The sequence below is a fragment of the Nicotiana sylvestris genome, chromosome 11, assembly GCF_000393655.2.
Source record: "Nicotiana sylvestris chromosome 11, ASM39365v2, whole genome shotgun sequence".
NCBI lineage: Eukaryota > Viridiplantae > Streptophyta > Magnoliopsida > Solanales > Solanaceae > Nicotiana > Nicotiana sylvestris.
Genome location: NC_091067.1, coordinates 16,591,657 through 16,609,542, shown reverse-complemented (window position 1 = coordinate 16,609,542; position 17,886 = coordinate 16,591,657). Strand labels below are relative to the sequence as shown.

Below are 17,886 nucleotides of genomic sequence, written 5' to 3'. Positions count from 1 at the left end.
GAATGTTCAAGTAGTATATGCCAATTATATGGAGCTAATTTAAAGAGTTGTATGTATGAAAAAAATGTTTTGAACGTGAAATTTGTTCACGCAAAGTAAAATGGATATTCCACGGGGAATTTGTTCCCCCAATAATTTTTTACAAAAAGGAGAATTTTGCCCACAGATTTGTTACAATAGATAGACTTATATGTAGAAATATGAAGTGACAAGGAGATTACTATGCAAAAAGGAGGACAGGACATGAATTATTCGAAGAATAAGTTCCATAATGGAGCTAATGCTTAGTCCATAATCCATACTACAACCAATAGAAATTATTTTCAAAGCGATATTAGATGCTAAAATAGGATCTAATTATTCCAACTCTATATTTTTATATAATACCAAATTGGAAAAAAATAGTAAAAGAAGAATACAACTTTTAGTTGGAGGTGAATCCACTTAAACACCACCCAAATAACCGTATCTGAGTGTGAACTTAATCTCACTTGTCAATTAATGACTTTTTTCTTTTATAAGCATCAGTTTTTTAATTTTATTTTTATATTTTTTTTATAAGCATCATAGATGCCAAAATGATGCATAAGCATAATTCGTTATTCACAGTAGTCAATATTTTGATATGGAAAATGAAAAATCTCTTTTGATTCGGATCAAATATTTACACCAACTCGCTGAATACATGACATATAATTCACATACGTTATAATTACTAAAACATAAATAATTATTAATGCATATTGTTATTTCAATTTATTACCTAACTATAATAAATTATTATAATTTATATAAATATCGAATGCGCATAAATTTTACCTTGTACAAAAGTCATTTATCTAATGATATATCCAAATAAAAGGACTTTATCCAAAAGAGATCATGAAATAGAATCCAAATCCATGATAAGTTCTTCAACCTTCTGCTAATTAAGTTACTTAATGATAATAATCTTTATTCTGTTACTGATGTCAATCATCAACTTTTATTTAGCCCTGTTACAAATCCTATGGCGCCCTCCTTTTTCTACTGAATAATAAAATAGTTCAATCTTTTTCAAAAATTCTTTTGAGATAAGGTGGGTCCACAAAGTTATACGCCAAAAAGATATACTCCAACAAAGATGATAACTTTTGATGAGATATAATTCTTGCACCCAAGTGATGTCAAGTAGAGTTGTGATCTTTTCTGTAAAACTTAATTTAAAATTGTATTATCTACTTATCGAGCCAAGGATTTATCGAAAACAGTCATTTTATCTTCACAAAAAAGAGGTAAGATCTGCGTCCAAAACTCTACTTTGCAAGATTACACTGAATTTGTTATTGTTGTTATTGTATCGACGTATTCATCTCCTCCCTTTTTAAACCAACATTTCTTTAATTTGAACATACAAGTTTAACTTTATCCACTTTATCCACTGACAATGACATTGTTAGACGTAACTTAAAATTTATTAACATTTGATGTTTAAATCATATAATGTATACATCATATGCCTTCACTATTGCGCTTACCATTAAATTATAATTAATTAATACATATTCTTACCTTAATTTGACTTAATTACGATGTATTAATATATATATTTTTTGGAAAATTTCTTGGAAAATTTGCAACCGCTACGCTTTGGGTGTGCACTACGTTACCTTCTCACTAGCAGTAGCTTGTAAATCACACATGAGATATAAACCGCACTAGATAAGTTTGGTGCCACAAACTCTAACTGATGAAGTTGTTGATGAAAAGAATCAATTTCAGGTCTCCTATAGGAAAACCTAAATTATAACCTACAAAATAAGCCAGCAGATACAATAACTCAAATATTACCATGTATAAAAGTACTTTAAAGTATTTATATATATAAAAGTTAATCTTTGAGTATAACGATAGGGTGATAAATCATACGACACCACAATAACAAATATATGAAAATGAAAAAGGCACAAACAACACAGTACTAGGAATAATAACGACATGACATCATTTTTTTATCACACAAAATAAAAAAGGTTATTTCTTATCTCCTTATCTAGTATTAATCAACGTCATATAAATGACTCATCAAAATGCCACATTTCCAAACAAAAATATGGACAGGTGGCACATACACACATAGTTCCCCTATTCTTGCCACCTTCTTTGGCTCCTTTCTGCCTCTTTTTACTCTCATTGTTCCCATCAAATTCTCATCTTTGTATTTATCCTCTCTCAAAATCATATGAAATTTGCTCTATCTTATTTTTGGAGTACTTAAAATTTTGCTCTTTGAGGTATGAAAATTTAGTTGAAAATACACACTGAAAATTTGCTAATGTAACTGTTTGAGTGTGTATTTTGTTTCTCTTCGCATGCATTTATGTTTCTTATTCATTTTTTATATTATGATGTTTCTTTAAGTTTCCTTCTTTTCCGCCCTTCATTTATTTTGCTTTCAAGTTTCAAACTTTACATGTATTTTGTGTTCTTGAGTAGCAGAAACAAATAAGTAACGGGTTCGCGTCGTAGAAGCAACTATTAATACATGGCTTTGAGCCTCGAGCCTTAGAAGCAACTATTAATACTTGGGTTTGAGCCGTAGAATTAAGCAAATACTCTACTTGGGTTCGAGCCGTAGAAACAATTACTAATACTTGCATTTGGGTAGGCTGGCTACATCTCACTCCTAGAGTGAGGTTCTTCACGGACCCTGCGATGAATGCAAGGTGTTTTGTGTATCAGGCTGCTTTTTTAGTAGTAGAAACAAAGGAAAAACATATTTTGTGGAATTTTAAGGTTGTTTTCTGCATAGTGTATTTGTTAGGAGAAGTTCAGAAAATCTTGAAAACTTGTGCAAATAATTGAGGAGAAGATATATATATATATATATATATATATATATATATATATTACATGTTTTTATTGTATAGTTGTTAATTAATCTAAGGGGAATGATTATTGTTTCCTCTTCTTTTATATATGGCTAATAATGGATTAGTTTTGGTTGTGTTTTTGAAATTCTCTTTAGGTTGATAAGTGTTAAAATATGTTTAGAGATATTTCATAGTAATTGTGTTCCTTCTAACTTAGAATTTTAGAATCAACATTAGTGGTAGAAATATTTATTTTCATTTTCATTTAGGAATATTTTATAAGATATTTACTTCCCTGCTAAGTTTAGGATCTATATTAATGATATATTTTAATTATTTTATTGCCTTTAGTTACCTATAAATATTTATGTACATGTACTCTTCTCTTTTGAGTTATTATTCATTCTCTCTTTGGTTTTCTCCCTAGATTTTCTGTTATGCTTGTTTCTTTTTTCATTGTCTTGAAATGATAGAACTTTTTCTGCCTTATTGGCATGCCAGTTTGTATTGATAGTTTTGTTTTTTCAATAGCATTCCTTCACAATGTTAATTTCATCCTTATATTAAAGTATCAATATGTGGAATTTTGATGTTTTATGTCCATGTTTCCCAGGACTGCTCTTGAATGCTTATGCAAAATTGCTTCCAGAAATATGGGATTACTCTTTGCTTAACCGAGTCATAGTTACTGGCGGATCCAAAATTTAAACTTTACAAGTTCAAAATCTAAGGTTTTTAGTGTTGAACCTATTATATTTTTAAAGTTATTAGTTCATACTTACAACTTGTAGTGAATTCTTACACATAAATTTATATACCGCATCGAAAATACCAGGTCAGATGAACCCGGTGCTGTAAGGTTGCATCCGCTTCTGGTCATAGTACCATCTTTAGGAAAATTTTAATGATAACGAGCATCTCTTCTCAAGGGAATTCCTTGATTATGGGGAGTGTTTGTTCATGTAAAAGTGACCATTATGCTGATGAGAATGCAACTAGAAGAGGTTTCTCTAGTAGATACTTCAAATTTGGGAGCTCAAAATGGATAGAGCCTTACCTTTTTCTTCCTGCTGGATGTTGTCAATTTCGAAGCAGTTGTCCGTCCCTCATGGAATTGTGCATTCATAAAATATGTGAGGTGATTTATTCATTCTCTCGGTTACATGTCCCTTTGAGGGATTTTATGGTTGAGTACTTGTGTTGATGAAATCTTATGTTGTTTGTATTAACAGGACATTGACAAATACCATTCATTTTCAATGCTCCCGAGTGACGTAAGCCAGTTGATTTTTAACCATCTAGTGGACTCATGTAGTCTTTCCGATAACTGTATTGAGGCTTTCAGAGATTGCGCTCTGCACGTAAAGTCCCGGCTTGTACTGAAAGCTTGAAATGTTAAATTTTTGGTTTAGTCTAGGATTGTTCAATGCTTATTTTCGTTCAATGGTTTATTTTTTGTTGATAGGATATGTGCATGGGAGAATATACACGAGTAAAAGATAATTGGATGGATGTCATCTCTTCACAAGGATCATCGTTACTGTCCGCATATATCTCTGGTACTGAGGTTACAGATATTGGTTTAAGCCTCCTAAGGAATTGCTCAAACCTCCAAGCTTTAGGTTTGGATTACTGTGACAAAATTTCCGACGGTGGCATAAAGCACATCACTGGTATTTATTGCTACTCTCTCTGATGATATATCACATACTTATCTATGATGTTCTTTGCTATTCGACATATAAGGATTGCCTTTTGTGAAGGGGATAGAATTGTTTTTATTCCTTCTGTATCTAGTATTGTTGTGTTTGTGTCCGTTATAGCTTTGCCGACCTCAGAATTAATGTAGAAGGATTTGTAATTGAAATCACTATTTGCTTTCTAGTGTTATTTGTCATCGACATGGGGTAGTTACTTGTTAACTGCTGCTTCTATCAATCAATCGCTCTATCCTCCCCACTCTGTCTACTAGAATTTCTGGTGATGACAATCCCTTATATTTTTGCTTTCAGGTTTTTCAAATTTGAAATATTTGGGATTTAGAAAATGCTTTGCGCTTACTGCTGAAGCAATGAAAAGTCTATCCGGCTTAATGAAACTGGCCAAGTTGGATATTGAGAGATGTCCTCTAATTCATGGAGGTTTTGTTCATCTTGAAGGTCGGTCGTTTTCCATTATTTCTCTATAGCATTGTATCACCTTTTAAGGTTTGGCCATTGTTATCTTTCCAGTCCTTAGATAAGAATGCATAGCATATGTTCTTTTTTATTTGGTTGTGTGCCACCATTTATCCATCTAGCTCCAACCAGTTGATGTACTTGAATAATCGAGCTTGTGATGCGAAGGTCCTATCTACAACACAGAAATTCTTGGACGGGATGAGAGGGTTATACTTATATCATAAGGATACCGTCAAATGTTCCATTTTCTTCTAAAGACTAGAATTAGCAATGATTTAAAGGACAAAAAGAGAGGTCAGATGAGAATGGAAGAATTGGATAGGAGAATAATGACCTTCAGCTCATTAGAATTACAAGTTGAGCAAGAACGCAAGCAACGTTACCTTTTCTCTTCAAGCTTCGCGACACATATTTATTGCCTCTCTTTTTTAGTAATTAAACGTTTCTTGCATCATGCTTTCTCATGGTCTTCTTTTCTTACTCTTCTTAAATCGACTTTAATTTCACACCTGGAAGTTTGAAGCAGACATGCAGTTATCATTTCAAACTTACTATCAAAAACACGGATAACTTGATAGAGCAGCTAAAACACGTATCCCATGTTTTATATCACAAAATCTACCTTTCTTTAAAATATATTTCATGCACGCTGAGAAGTAACCGTTGATTAGTGTAGCCAGAATAATTGTGTGCTAGAGTAAATGGTTTAAAACTGGAGGTAGCCAATACTGGTATTTTCTTTGTTCGAAGGAGGAGTTGGTGGAAAAGAGGATCTGTCACTGGTCATATAAGAGGGCTACTGAACTTTTTTAGAAGACATTATTTACGAATTAATAATGTACTTGTTTTCTTTGACTATGTATGCTTTCAATTGGTCTTCATGTCAAGATAGTTGCGTCTTTTAACTTTCAGGTTTAAAAAATCTTGAATCTCTCAGTATAAGAGGATGCAAATGTATCATAGATTCAGACTTGAAGTCTCTTGCAGGTATTCTTGATGAATGTGCTTTAAAATCTTCATAAATGTTACCGAGCTTGTTTTGTAGAGTTTGCTACTTAACTCTTTGCCTGTTTTCACGTAATGTACTTCAGGGCTTGTGAGTTTGAAGGAACTTCAGATTTCATGTGACAACATAACAAATGGTGGAGTGTCTTATTTGAGAGGTATCACTTGCATTTGTATTGTTATAAGCTTTCGCAATGTCCTATGATGGTATTTGTTGGTCATATGATGCTTTTCTTGTGTTTTGAATGAAAACCAGTCTCAAGCTTATTCCACATTTTCTAGTTGCGCCAGTTTTACTACACCGGATATTTGTGTCAAAACATGTGAAGATGTGTTTTCATTTGTTAGATGATATCTTTATTTATTAATTCTTTTATTGCGCAGTTTTAGCCTTTTGGACTCTGATAAACTGCAAATGCCTAAGTATGTAAAGACCAACTAGTACTACACCTTATTTTGTGGCTATCTATGTTATATTAGCAGTTGCAGTTAGAGATCTGTAGCAGTATTGGCACAACCATAGACATTCGATCACAATTTGATTCTTTAAAATTGATGTACTAATTCTATTCTAATTTGACTGGATCCCTTTGCATGTTTATAGAAGTAATAAATCTGTCTTTTTTCTTTCCTAAGGTTAGTAAAAAAGGGATGGTTGAGTGTTATAAGCATAAACGGCAACCTAAAGGAGATCTAGGCACCTCGATATAGGCGTCTATTCCTCATTGCCGCATAATTGGTTTGGATAAATTGTAGATTTGGTTTTGCCATTTGTGTGGTCTTCTTTAGGTAATGAATGCCGGAACTGTGAAAGGAGTCTGGCTTTGTAATCCCTTTCATGGATTTTCCACCTAGTTCTTTGGCTGCTTTTCATAGAGTCTTTTTTTTTTCTGTGATTAAGATCTAATCTGTTTCTGATATTATTACATTCCTACTGGTTTTACAGATTTGAACAAACTCGTCGTGCTAAATTTGGAAGGGTCTGATGTTAGTGCTCTATGTTTGGATTACCTCACAGGTCTGTTTTCATTGTGCTTGTTTCAGCGTTCATTTATTAGGCTTAGTTTAGTGATGAAGTAAATAGGCAGGATAGTGAATGCGCGGATTGAAAATTTTCTCAGAAAACTTATTGAAGATAAAGTAAACAAGTCGGATAGTGGAAAAACAAGCTTGAATTCAAGTGATTTCTCAAATAAACTCATTTTCTTGGACTTGTTTAATGAGCAAAACATATACTAGTGTTTATCTTTTATCAAGACAGATACAAAGTTGCCAATATAGAAGAGTCATTGTCGCATATACTTATTAGAGATGGAAGGGAAAAAAGAAGGGGATTTGCCTAGTGCTTGTATATGATTTAGAAGCCGTTTATGAAAATGTATGATCCGGATCTGCAGCTGTATTCCTTTGTTAGCGGAAACGTAAAAGAAAGAACACAAGATTTAACGTGGTTCGGATCAAAATAATCCTACGTCCACCAGAGAACAATTGTCCTTTTAATATTAACAAAGGAAGGGGAGATTTCCCAATTACACTTAAGAGAATTTCTCTCTTTAACTCTCTACTCACTACAATGTATTGTATTATTTTGGGATGATTTCTACAAGTGAAGGAGTGCATCTATTTATAGAGGTAAAGACCTCCTCTTGATGTCATTGCTGACATCAAACTACCTCCTCTTGATGTCATGGGTGACATCAAAGGAGGAAGCTTCCTCCTAGCATCCACACCAACTCTTTCCACCAACTCTTCCAATTGGCATGCCATTGTTGACTAAACATAAACCAACATTTTCAATCTCCACCTTGGTTTGCGTTTCGAGCGTGTGAACAACTCTGGCCAAAACTTCTAAGCTTACTGGGCAACCCCGTTGTAAGAAACAAGAAGAATCAAACCATTGTTGAACATGCCACCTCCACCTAGCAACTGTTCTCTTCGGAGTTGCATCAGTTGATGCACACCCCCGCCAAGTCCTTGCAGTGTGCAAACTTAGCGAGCGGGACTATCTTGGTCAACATGTCTGCAGCATTATCATCTGTGATAACCTTCACGACCTTGATAGTTCCCTCATCAATAACATCTCGAATAAAATGAAATCTGACATCAATGTGTTTAGTGCGCTCATGAAATCTCTGATTTTTCATTAGATGAATAGCACTCTGACTATCACATCTAAGAGTTGATTCCAGCTGAACTAAACTCAATTCCGCTACTAAACTTTTCAACCAGATAGCTTCCTTTACCGCCTCCGCTGCTGCCATGTATTCTGCTTCTGTCGTAGACAAAGCGACAATCGACTGCAAAGTCGACTTCCAACTGACGGCACTGCCAACGAGGGTAAAGATGTATCCAGTTGTGGACCTTCTTCTGTCAAGATCTCCTGCATAGTCAGAATCCACATAACCGAGAATTGAAATACCTGTACCACTTTTTCGAAAGGTAAGACCAACACCAGAAGCTCCTTTGAAATATCTCAATATCCACTTGACAGCTTCCCAATGCCTCTTTCCTGGGTTGGACATGTATCTACTTACCACACTTACAGATTGAGCAATATCTGGACGTGTGCATACCATAGCATACATAATACTACCAACTGCACTGGCATAAGGAATCTTTGACATATGCTCCACCTCATCCTCGGACTGAGGCATTTGTGACTCTGAAAGTTTAAAATGAGGAGCTAATGGTGTACTTACAGGCTTGCACGTTTGCATATTGAATCTCTCGAGAACCCTTTCAATATACCTCTTCTGAGAAAGATGTACAACATCGTCTTCTCTTGAAATCTCCATACCAAGGATTTTCTTTGCAGCTCCTAAATCCTTCATGTCAAATTCCTTACTCAATAGTTTCTTCAAAGCATTTATCTCTGTAATGTTGTTAGCAGCAATAAGCATATCATCAACATACAACAGTAAATAAATCATTGAGTTACCAGACATCTTCTTGTGATACACACAACTATCAAATGCACTCCTTGAGAATTCATGTGTAGTCATGAATGCATCAAACCTCTTGTACCACTGTCTAGGGGATTGCTTCAAACCATACAAAGACTTCTTTAGTTGGCATACGTGATCTTCTTTTCCCTCAGCTAGGAAACCTTCAGGTTGATCCATATAGATTGTCTCTTCTAGATCACCGTGTAAGAAAGCAGTTTTGACATCAAGCTGTTGAAGCTCCAAGTCAAATTGTGCAACCAATGCTAGTAGCACGCGAATTGAGCTATGCTTCACGACCGGAGAGAAAATCTCATTGTAGTCAATTCCCTCCTTTTGGCTGAAACCTTTTGCAACCAATCTCGCCTTGAACCTAACATCTTCCACTTCAGAAATTCCCTCTTTCTTTCGGTAGACCCACTTGCATCCAACTGTCCTCTTCCCCTTTTGTCTTTTCACTAAGACCCATGTCTGATTCTTGTGAAGAGACTCCATCTCTTCAGTCATGGCTAACCGCCATTGTGCGGCATCCTTGCAAGAAGTTGCTTCAATATACGAGGAGGGCTCCAGATCTTTAATCTCTTCTTGTGCAGCTACGAACGCATATGCAATCAAGTTTGCTTGATTTATAAGGCGTTCCGGTTCTCGTGTTTGCCTCTTCTCCCTCCCCTTCGCAATTGTGTATGGTTCATTGACAGCAAGTTCTTCAACGCCTACATCTTCTGACTCATCTTTAACCTGAGTCTCTTGATCCTTTTCCTTGGCAAGCTCCACCGGAAGCTCCACCTGCTCGTTGTTCTTGTTTCCTGAAAACTCCACGGAAACTTTACGGGAATCAAGTATAGAGGATTCATCGAAGGTGACATCTCTACTAACTATAAATTTGAGTAAAGACAAACACCAAAGTTTGTACCCTTTTACTCCATCCACATACCCTACGAATATGGCCTTCTTAGCCCTTGGTTCAAGCTTTCCTTCATTAACGTGATAATAAGCTGGACACCCAAATACTCGTAAGTATGAATAGTTAGAGGGTTCACCTGACCATACCTCATTCGGAGTCTTAAAGTCAATTGCCGATGCTGGAGATCGATTGACAATATGAGCAGCAGTGTGAACTGCTTCAGCCCAAAATACTTTGGACATTTTGGCTTGTAGGAGCATACAACGAGCCTTTTCAAGAAGAGTTCTGTTCATTCTCTCGGCAACTCCATTCTGCTGTGGGGTATGCCTGACAGTCCTATGTCTTGAGATCCCATGAACCTTGCAGAATTCATTATACTCTTCATTGCAAAACTCCAAGCCATTGTCTGTGCGAAGATACTTGATTTTCCGCTCCATTTGATTTTCAATCAAAATCTTCCACTCTTTAAATGCTTCAAAAGCATCACTTTTTGCCTTCAAAAAATACACCCAAACCTTTCGTGAGAAATCATCAATAAAAATGAGAAGATACCTCTTTCCGCCCTTCGATGGAAGTTTAGAAGGACCCCATAAATCTGAATGGATGTAGTCTAGCACTCCTCTTGTCTTGTGTTTGCCAGTGCTGAAGCTGACCTTCTTCTGCTTCCCTAGAACGCAGTGCTCACAGAAGTCAAGCGTGCTGATCTTCTCACCTTCCAAAAGTTTACGATTGCTCAACATCTCCAGTCCACGTGCGCTCATATGACCCAGTCTCATGTGCCATAGTCTTGCCTTGTCATCATTAGATAACTGCACTGTAGATGCATTTGCAGAGCCAACAATGGTGCTTCCGGCCAATGTGTAAAGGCCATTCTCCAGCTTGCCTTTCAGCATGACTAAAGAACCTTTAGTCACCTTCATAGTTCCTGCTTCGCTCATGTACCTGTAGCCTTGTTCATCCAGAGTACCCAAGGAGATCAAATTCTTCTTCAGATCAGGAACATGACGGACTTGTGTAATAGTCCTCACGATTCCATCATGGCAGCGAACCCGAACTGAGCCAATGCCAACTATTGCACAAGTTGCATTATTGCCCATTACTACGGTTCCTCCACTTTTCTCGTAGCTGCTAAACCAGTCTTTTCGGAACGTCATATGCAGAGTACAAGCAGAGTCTAACACCCATTTGTTTTCATAACTACTATTATTATTACACGATGTTGTTAGTACATAATCATTATCAAAATTATGTACCTGTTCAACTGTAGATGCACTCGCCTTTTCCTTGGACTTTGACATTGGGCAATCTCGTTCAAAGTGCCCCTTCTTGCCACAACCCCAACACTCTGTATTCTTCTTGTTCACACGAGACTTTGATCTGTGCTTTGATTTGGTCTTTCCCTGTTGGCTAGTCCGGCCTCTTACAAAGAGGCCACTTGCCTGGTCATCTCTATCTCCTTCAATGTGCCTCCGCACATCACTAGAGTTAAGTGCCTGCCGCACTTGCTCAAGCTTGATAGGCTCCTTGCTATACATCATTGAATTCTCAATATCACGATATCCTGAAGTCAATGAAAATAGCAAAGCACATGCAAGCGTCTCCTCCTCCCTTTTAATTCCTGCAATCTGTAAGTCCATGACAAGTTTATTAAACGCATCTAAATGATCTTGTAACGAAGTACCTGGCCCCATCTTAAATGTGTGAAGACGCCGTTGTAACAACATTCTTGTTGTCACTGATCGGTCTTGGTATAGCCCTTCTAGCTTTTCCCACAACTGTTTGGCCGTCTCTTCGGTACCCGTACTCACTTCACAAAGCACGTTAGGTGCAAGGGATAGTTGGATTGCACTCAATGCATCCCCTTCAATCTTCTCCTTGTCGGGAGCTGATATATCCGTAGGATACTTTCTGTCAATAGCATGGATTGAACCTTCCCTCCGCAGTAACGCCATCATCTGGATCTTCCAGATATTGAAGTTGTTGCGTCCATTGAATCTATCAATTTCAAACTTCATGGAACTCATATTTGCTTGTTCTTCCTCCTTGGATCGTTAAAGGATCCTGTCGCTCTGATACCAATTGTTAGCGGAAACGTAAAAGAAAGAACACAAGATTTAACGTGGTTCGGATCAAAATAATCCTACGTCCACCAGAGAACAATTGTCCTTTTAATATTAACAAAGGAAGGGGAGATTTCCCAATTACACTTAAGAGAATTTCTCTCTTTAACTCTCTACTCACTACAATGTATTGTATTATTTTGGGATGATTTCTACAAGTGAAGGAGTGCATCTATTTATAGAGGTAAAGACCTCCTCTTGATGTCATTGCTGACATCAAACTACCTCCTCTTGATGTCATGGGTGACATCAAAGGAGGAAGCTTCCTCCTAGCATCCACACCAACTCTTTCCACCAACTCTTCCAATTGGCATGCCATTGTTGACTAAACATAAACCAACATTTTCATCCTTCTTATAGGAGAACACTCTTTGGTTAGGACAAAACAGACCCTGACCAGAATACTTAAATGTGTACCTAGAATTGACTCCTAAACAGGTAGATGTTTTATTTCGTCCGAGGGATTGCTACCGTTATATAGGCACAGAATGGCAATTAACCAAAGGTGGAAAAGCTCAGACAAAGGCTTGCTGGACTAACTCTGTACATTTGACATTCTAATCAAACTTCAAATCAAAGAATGCCTTCGCCAATAATTTTATAAGGATACATTCTTTGCTTGTCCATTTAGACTTTCTAATTTAGGTTTTGCTTGAATCTCGTAGTCCAATATTTTTGGTAAATACCAATTTCCTGTGATGAATGGTGCGTGATATTTGGTTGTAAGGTTGTGTAATTCAAGAGAATTTTGTATGTAGATTGGTTAGTAATTGCATTCATAGAAGTTTCTGGCATACCAGTAACTATAGTCTATAAATACTTTGCGAGGGTGATAATTCTTGGAGTTTTTCTTCATAGTTTCTGATAGTTCCTTCTATCGTAATGCAGCTATCACTTCACTGCAATCGCTAAATCTTAATAGATGTCATCTAACAGATGTTGGATGCGAGAAGTTTTCCAGTGAGTGGAAGAAATTTGTTATTTTCCATATAGAACTGACTAAAGCAAAACCATTCTGCATCTTTAACCAACTGTTTTACATCTGCAGCACTCAGCAATTTGAAAGAGTTGAATCTGGGATTTAACAATATCACGGATAAATGTTTGGAACATTTAAAAGGTAAGTAATCTCTTCTTTGGTTCCCTTCTTTTGAGGGTACATGACATTTCAGCTTTTTCTCTCTAATTAGTTTAATCTCTACCTCTTTGCTTTCATGCTATAGTATAATAAAGGATAGTTTTGCTGTTATCCAACTGATCATGTTGAGTGTTGACTATTCCAATATGGGATCAAAGCTTGAATATTTGGCAATAATATGACCATCCTCTTTACTTGATGCTCACGCTGAAACTTTATTGTTTTCGAGTTAAATGAACCCCTGGTAAAGGTAAGGTCTGCGCACATACTACCCTCTTCAGACCCCACTTGTGGGATTACACTGGGTTTGTTGTTGTTGTCGTCGTTGTTAAACGAACTGCTGGTATATTTAGAGTGTATATTTGACTCATGGAATGGTTGCATTGTTTGGAGTTTTGAGATGCTTTCAGAATTGGGAGAACTGATGTTCTTTTACCTGACCCCTCAGAGTGAAAATTTTGAGTTTTCGGTTCAGGTGGTTCGGTTACTTCTATCCGTTTAATCTTTCTAGAATAATTTCTGGTTATTTATTTCATTTAGTGTTTACCTACATTGCAGGGCTGACAAAATTGGAAGGCCTCTACTTGGATTCTTGTAGGATTAGCAATGACGGTCTTGCTCATTTAGCTGGTAAATGTAACCATAGTTTATTTCCCCTCCCGTCTTGTCTTTGCAGCATTATGCTGTAGTGTCGCCCATTTCCCTTTCTGTTACGTTCCTCGACCCGGAGAGAAGAGAATTCTCTTTATCTTATAGGTGTAAGCCTCTGTCTTTTTCAGGACTCGCAAACTTGAAATCTTTGGAGCTGTCTGATACTGAAGTTGGAAGCGATGGAAATCTGCAACTCTCTGGTCGGACTGTTTATCTCTACTTAGAAACAACTTTTCTACTATATTATAGAGCTTTTGGCACCACATTAGCTAATGGCTTTTGATATACACTACTTCACCTTTTTGACTTGGAAAAACAATGCAGCCTTTAATTTGATGCCCACTGATTTAATATCCTGTACAAATTATGATGTACTGATTTGAGTGATTCATATGTTTTAGGGTTGACAAAGTTGGAGGATCTCAATCTCTCATTCACATCGGTAACTGACAACAGTTTGAAAATGTTATCTGGATTGACATCTCTTAGGTCGCTTAACCTTGATACTCGTCAGATTACTGACTCGGGCCTAGCAGTTCTCACCGGTAAGCCTTAAAATTTCTAGTTGCTTTATCTGAACTGCGGTTTCCAGAAATCTACTCACGCTGATATTATCTTAAGATGTTTGGTCCATCTTCATTAATATATCTTTGAACCCGTGGTTTTTCCTCTTCCTGTTCGGCATAGACTTCGTGCATGTCTATCTATTTGTGTTACTTTGTCCTTGCTTTTTTAATATTATAATATTTACGATGTTATGTTCTTACTTATTAGAGACGTGTGTGCGCGCGTGCGTGTGTGTTTGATGAACTTATTAGATAAATTTGCTAGTATAGAAGGTTGACATACTAAGACTAAGAAGGAGAATAATGATTGGCATCTGTATGTAGAGAACTGAAGCACCAGAACGTGTTCCGGTAACGACTTCTTTGACGTAAAGAACAGTTTTTATTTGTTCTGTTTTCTTAAGAGACGTTTTTAGATGTACATGTTAAGAAGCCATCAGACCGACAAGTATGCAGTTGCCTTACAAATTATCACAATAGACCATCCTTTATAGTCTTAACAATTGTAAATCATCTTCGTCATAAACAGAGCCAACATTTAGTGCAGTGATTAGTTATGTTGACGCTTCGTAGTAATGACAAAAATATAAAGCCTTACAATTACCATTCACGTTGGTTTTTGTGTTATTCCTTCAGTTCGGCGTTATATTTTTCTTTGATTGTTTTCCCCTTTAAGGGGCAACTTTCATTGTTGTTGAAACTTGACCTGCTTAATTTCGTCTCTTCTTCTAGTGCATTTGTTGGTTTGCTTTTGAGATATCTCTCGCCTTATCGAAGTATCAATCGTTCTATACTATGTAGGAGCAATTCGCGTCATTCTTTTCAGGTGTGGGCTATAAGCTTTAACGTGTAACTTCTTCTGTTGTATCGAAGCAGGTTTAACTGGATTGACTCACCTCGATCTTTTTGGTGCCCAGATCACGGATTCGGGGACAAAGTATCTGTCATGTAAGTTGTTAATTCTTCTTTTGGTTGATCTGATGAAAAGTGATTCAGCTATTAATTGCTTTTTGATTTTACTTACTATTTACAACATGAGCTTACTTACATTATTAACGTGTGAAGCAAAACAATCTTGATAGCTCTGCTGCATTAGTATTCGGGCGCAATGGTGTTTGCAAATTTTCTTTTATTTCCAAATTCTCAAAGTGTGTGCATGTGTCATCAGATTTCAAGAATCTCCGTTCTCTTGACCTGTGTGGCGGGCGATTGACGGATGCTGGCGTCAAGAACATGAAGGATCTGTCTTCTCTGATGTTTCTGAACTTGTCACAAAACCTGAAGCTAACAAATACAGCCTTGGAATATCTATCAGGTACTTTTGTGAATATCTATTTCATTAGGTCCATGAACACTTCCAGCAGTTCAAAATGTTTGTCAAAACTGCTACTGTGGATTATTTATTCGGAGCTAACAATGACAATTTAACACTTCATATACAATTAATAAAGAAGATAGAATTCTTAATATGTTAACTTTCTCTTGACATACTATTGTACCATGCTACCACAATCAGAGGCGAAGCCAGTATTTAACCCTTATGGGTTCGGGATTCTAGCTCGTTTATGTTATTGGGTTCTAAATTAACAATTTATACATATTCAATGGATATCTTAAGGCAAATACATGGTTTGGATAAAAGTTACTGGGTTCGGTCGAACCCGCAAGACCTATGCTAGCTCCGCCCCTGACCACAATGGTGAACTCTTCCTGAAAAATTAGATTAATAGTGAACTTAGCGGTGGTCCGTGCCTCCACACGTGCCCTCTCTATTGGAGGGCTTAAGAAAGGAATAGAGTACTTGTACGATACACTAGAGTGGAAACATAGGAGTGCATGGTTGGTTTCTTAAAATTCTATTGCTACCTGATGTCACTTGTGTTTTGGTTGTTCTACTTTCTTGCTGTTACTGCTTTTCAGACTTTTGCACTATTGCATTACTCAGGAACACCATTTCTACCTGCACAAGGTAGGAGTAAGGCTGCGTATGTACTGTACTCTCCACACCCCACTTGTGGGATTATACTGGGTAGTTGTTGTTGTAGCATTGGTTTGTGTGCATGTCGACTAGTCGATCTGGTACATGCGTGTATTGGGTAACTCTATCGGCAAACACTGAGCTAGAGAAGAAGAGACAACGCGGTGTTTGTCTTTTGTATTCTGGATTTGAATCACAGTTTTTCCTACTTCGTTGGCTAACATCTCGTTTGGAAATGCAGGATTGACATCGTTGGTCTCTTTAAACGTCTCAAACTCTAGTATCACGAACGATGGCTTGCAGTACCTGAAGCCTCTTAAGAATTTACGCTCTCTGTACCTGGAATTTTGTGGTGTGACCGCATGTGAAATCAAGAAGCTTCAAGCCAAAGCCCTTCGGAATCTAGCACGATACCGCCCTGATCAGTAATGGGTATCACGGATATAGATGGACAACTGGTTTGCTGTGTAAATAAACAAAATAACATGTAGTAGTAGTAATTATTCCTATAGGCATATATATGTAGGGAAAAAATACTTGTTTTTACTATGTTGGCAATGACTTTTATTCTCATCAATCTTATTACTTGGCACATAAGAAGTTGGAATGTTGTATCTGGAGCCGCTTGTTCTCAATTTTTGTACATATTTAAGAGAAATGAAAACAAGAGATATGGGTTTCTTTCAGTTTCCGAGTACTGCATGTCTACATCTATTGTTAGAGATAAAATGGTTCATTTTTTTTCCTTCCTTTTTTACACAATTAATGTACTTAGGAAAGGAAAATTAAGAAATCTATTTTTGGAAGTTGTAAGTAATTCGATTGAGATGTTCAACTCAAGTTTGGTTAAAAAAGTGTTGGTGTCAAAAAAAGAAAAAGCAACAAAGGTATTCTTACTTCAAGTCATTGATTTTTCTTTTTGGCGATTGTTAAAATGTGTTGTTTGTTCGAGACTTGCAACAACCTATCAAATTTTCCCCATTGGTTTAGAGTCTCTTTGACCTATGAGGTTAAAACTTTTTTTTTTTTGACACTTCTTTTAGTAATTTGAGTTATTTGGTCAAGATAGAGAAATGCTTTTTGAGCCGTAGCAAGAAGCAGTTTTTTTTTTAATTATTTAGCGAATTTTAGCTTCTTCCAAAAAAATAAAAGTAGAAATTAATTTTTTAGATAAAAATATCCTTATCCTAAATTTTATATTTCCCAAATTATCCGTCATCAATATTACTTTTTTCTCTATCATTTTTTGTTTGTTTCTACAATTCCTTTATTCTCTTTTTGATTTTTATCATATTTTTTTATCTAGCAACAGGAGTGAAGCGTACAAAACAACCGATGTGGGACCAAAATAATTTTGGTATTCCCACACCGGTTGTCAACAAAAGTAAATGAATAAAAAGTTTTTACTTACAACTTTTTTGATTTCGACCCTTCATTTTTTTAAGTCCATTAGTATCTATAAACGTGCATTGCACGTTAATAATAGCATATGATGGTTTAAATATTTATTTATGAATGAATAATAAAATTTAATTTATGAGAGAAATTAT

General features: G+C 36.3%; 1 protein-coding gene across 3 annotated transcripts; it reads left to right on the top strand.

Annotated features, from left to right (window-relative positions):
• Nucleotides 1-2,097: 2,097 nt before the first annotated feature.
• LOC104214881 (uncharacterized) lies at nucleotides 2,098-17,022 on the top strand. 3 transcript variants are annotated; one of them, XM_070162530.1, is made up of 17 exons: nucleotides 2,098-2,273; nucleotides 3,466-3,583; nucleotides 3,688-3,985; nucleotides 4,085-4,213; nucleotides 4,318-4,525; nucleotides 4,865-5,011; nucleotides 5,945-6,019; nucleotides 6,124-6,195; nucleotides 6,984-7,055; nucleotides 12,892-12,963; nucleotides 13,052-13,123; nucleotides 13,700-13,771; nucleotides 13,921-13,992; nucleotides 14,194-14,337; nucleotides 15,232-15,306; nucleotides 15,527-15,673; nucleotides 16,578-17,022. In XM_070162530.1, exons 4-17 carry the CDS (start codon nucleotides 4,112-4,114, stop codon nucleotides 16,763-16,765), a joined length of 1,518 nt encoding a protein of 505 aa, XP_070018631.1. In that variant the 5' UTR covers nucleotides 2,098-2,273; nucleotides 3,466-3,583; nucleotides 3,688-3,985; nucleotides 4,085-4,111; the 3' UTR covers nucleotides 16,766-17,022. The 3 variants fall into 3 exon arrangements, with proteins under 3 accessions (XP_070018631.1, XP_009762904.1, XP_009762905.1); XM_009764602.2 differs by having other exon boundaries at nucleotides 3,688-3,990; XM_009764603.2 differs by having other exon boundaries at nucleotides 2,099-2,273; nucleotides 3,688-3,990; nucleotides 15,235-15,306.
• The last annotated feature ends 864 nt before the right edge of the window (nucleotides 17,023-17,886 follow it).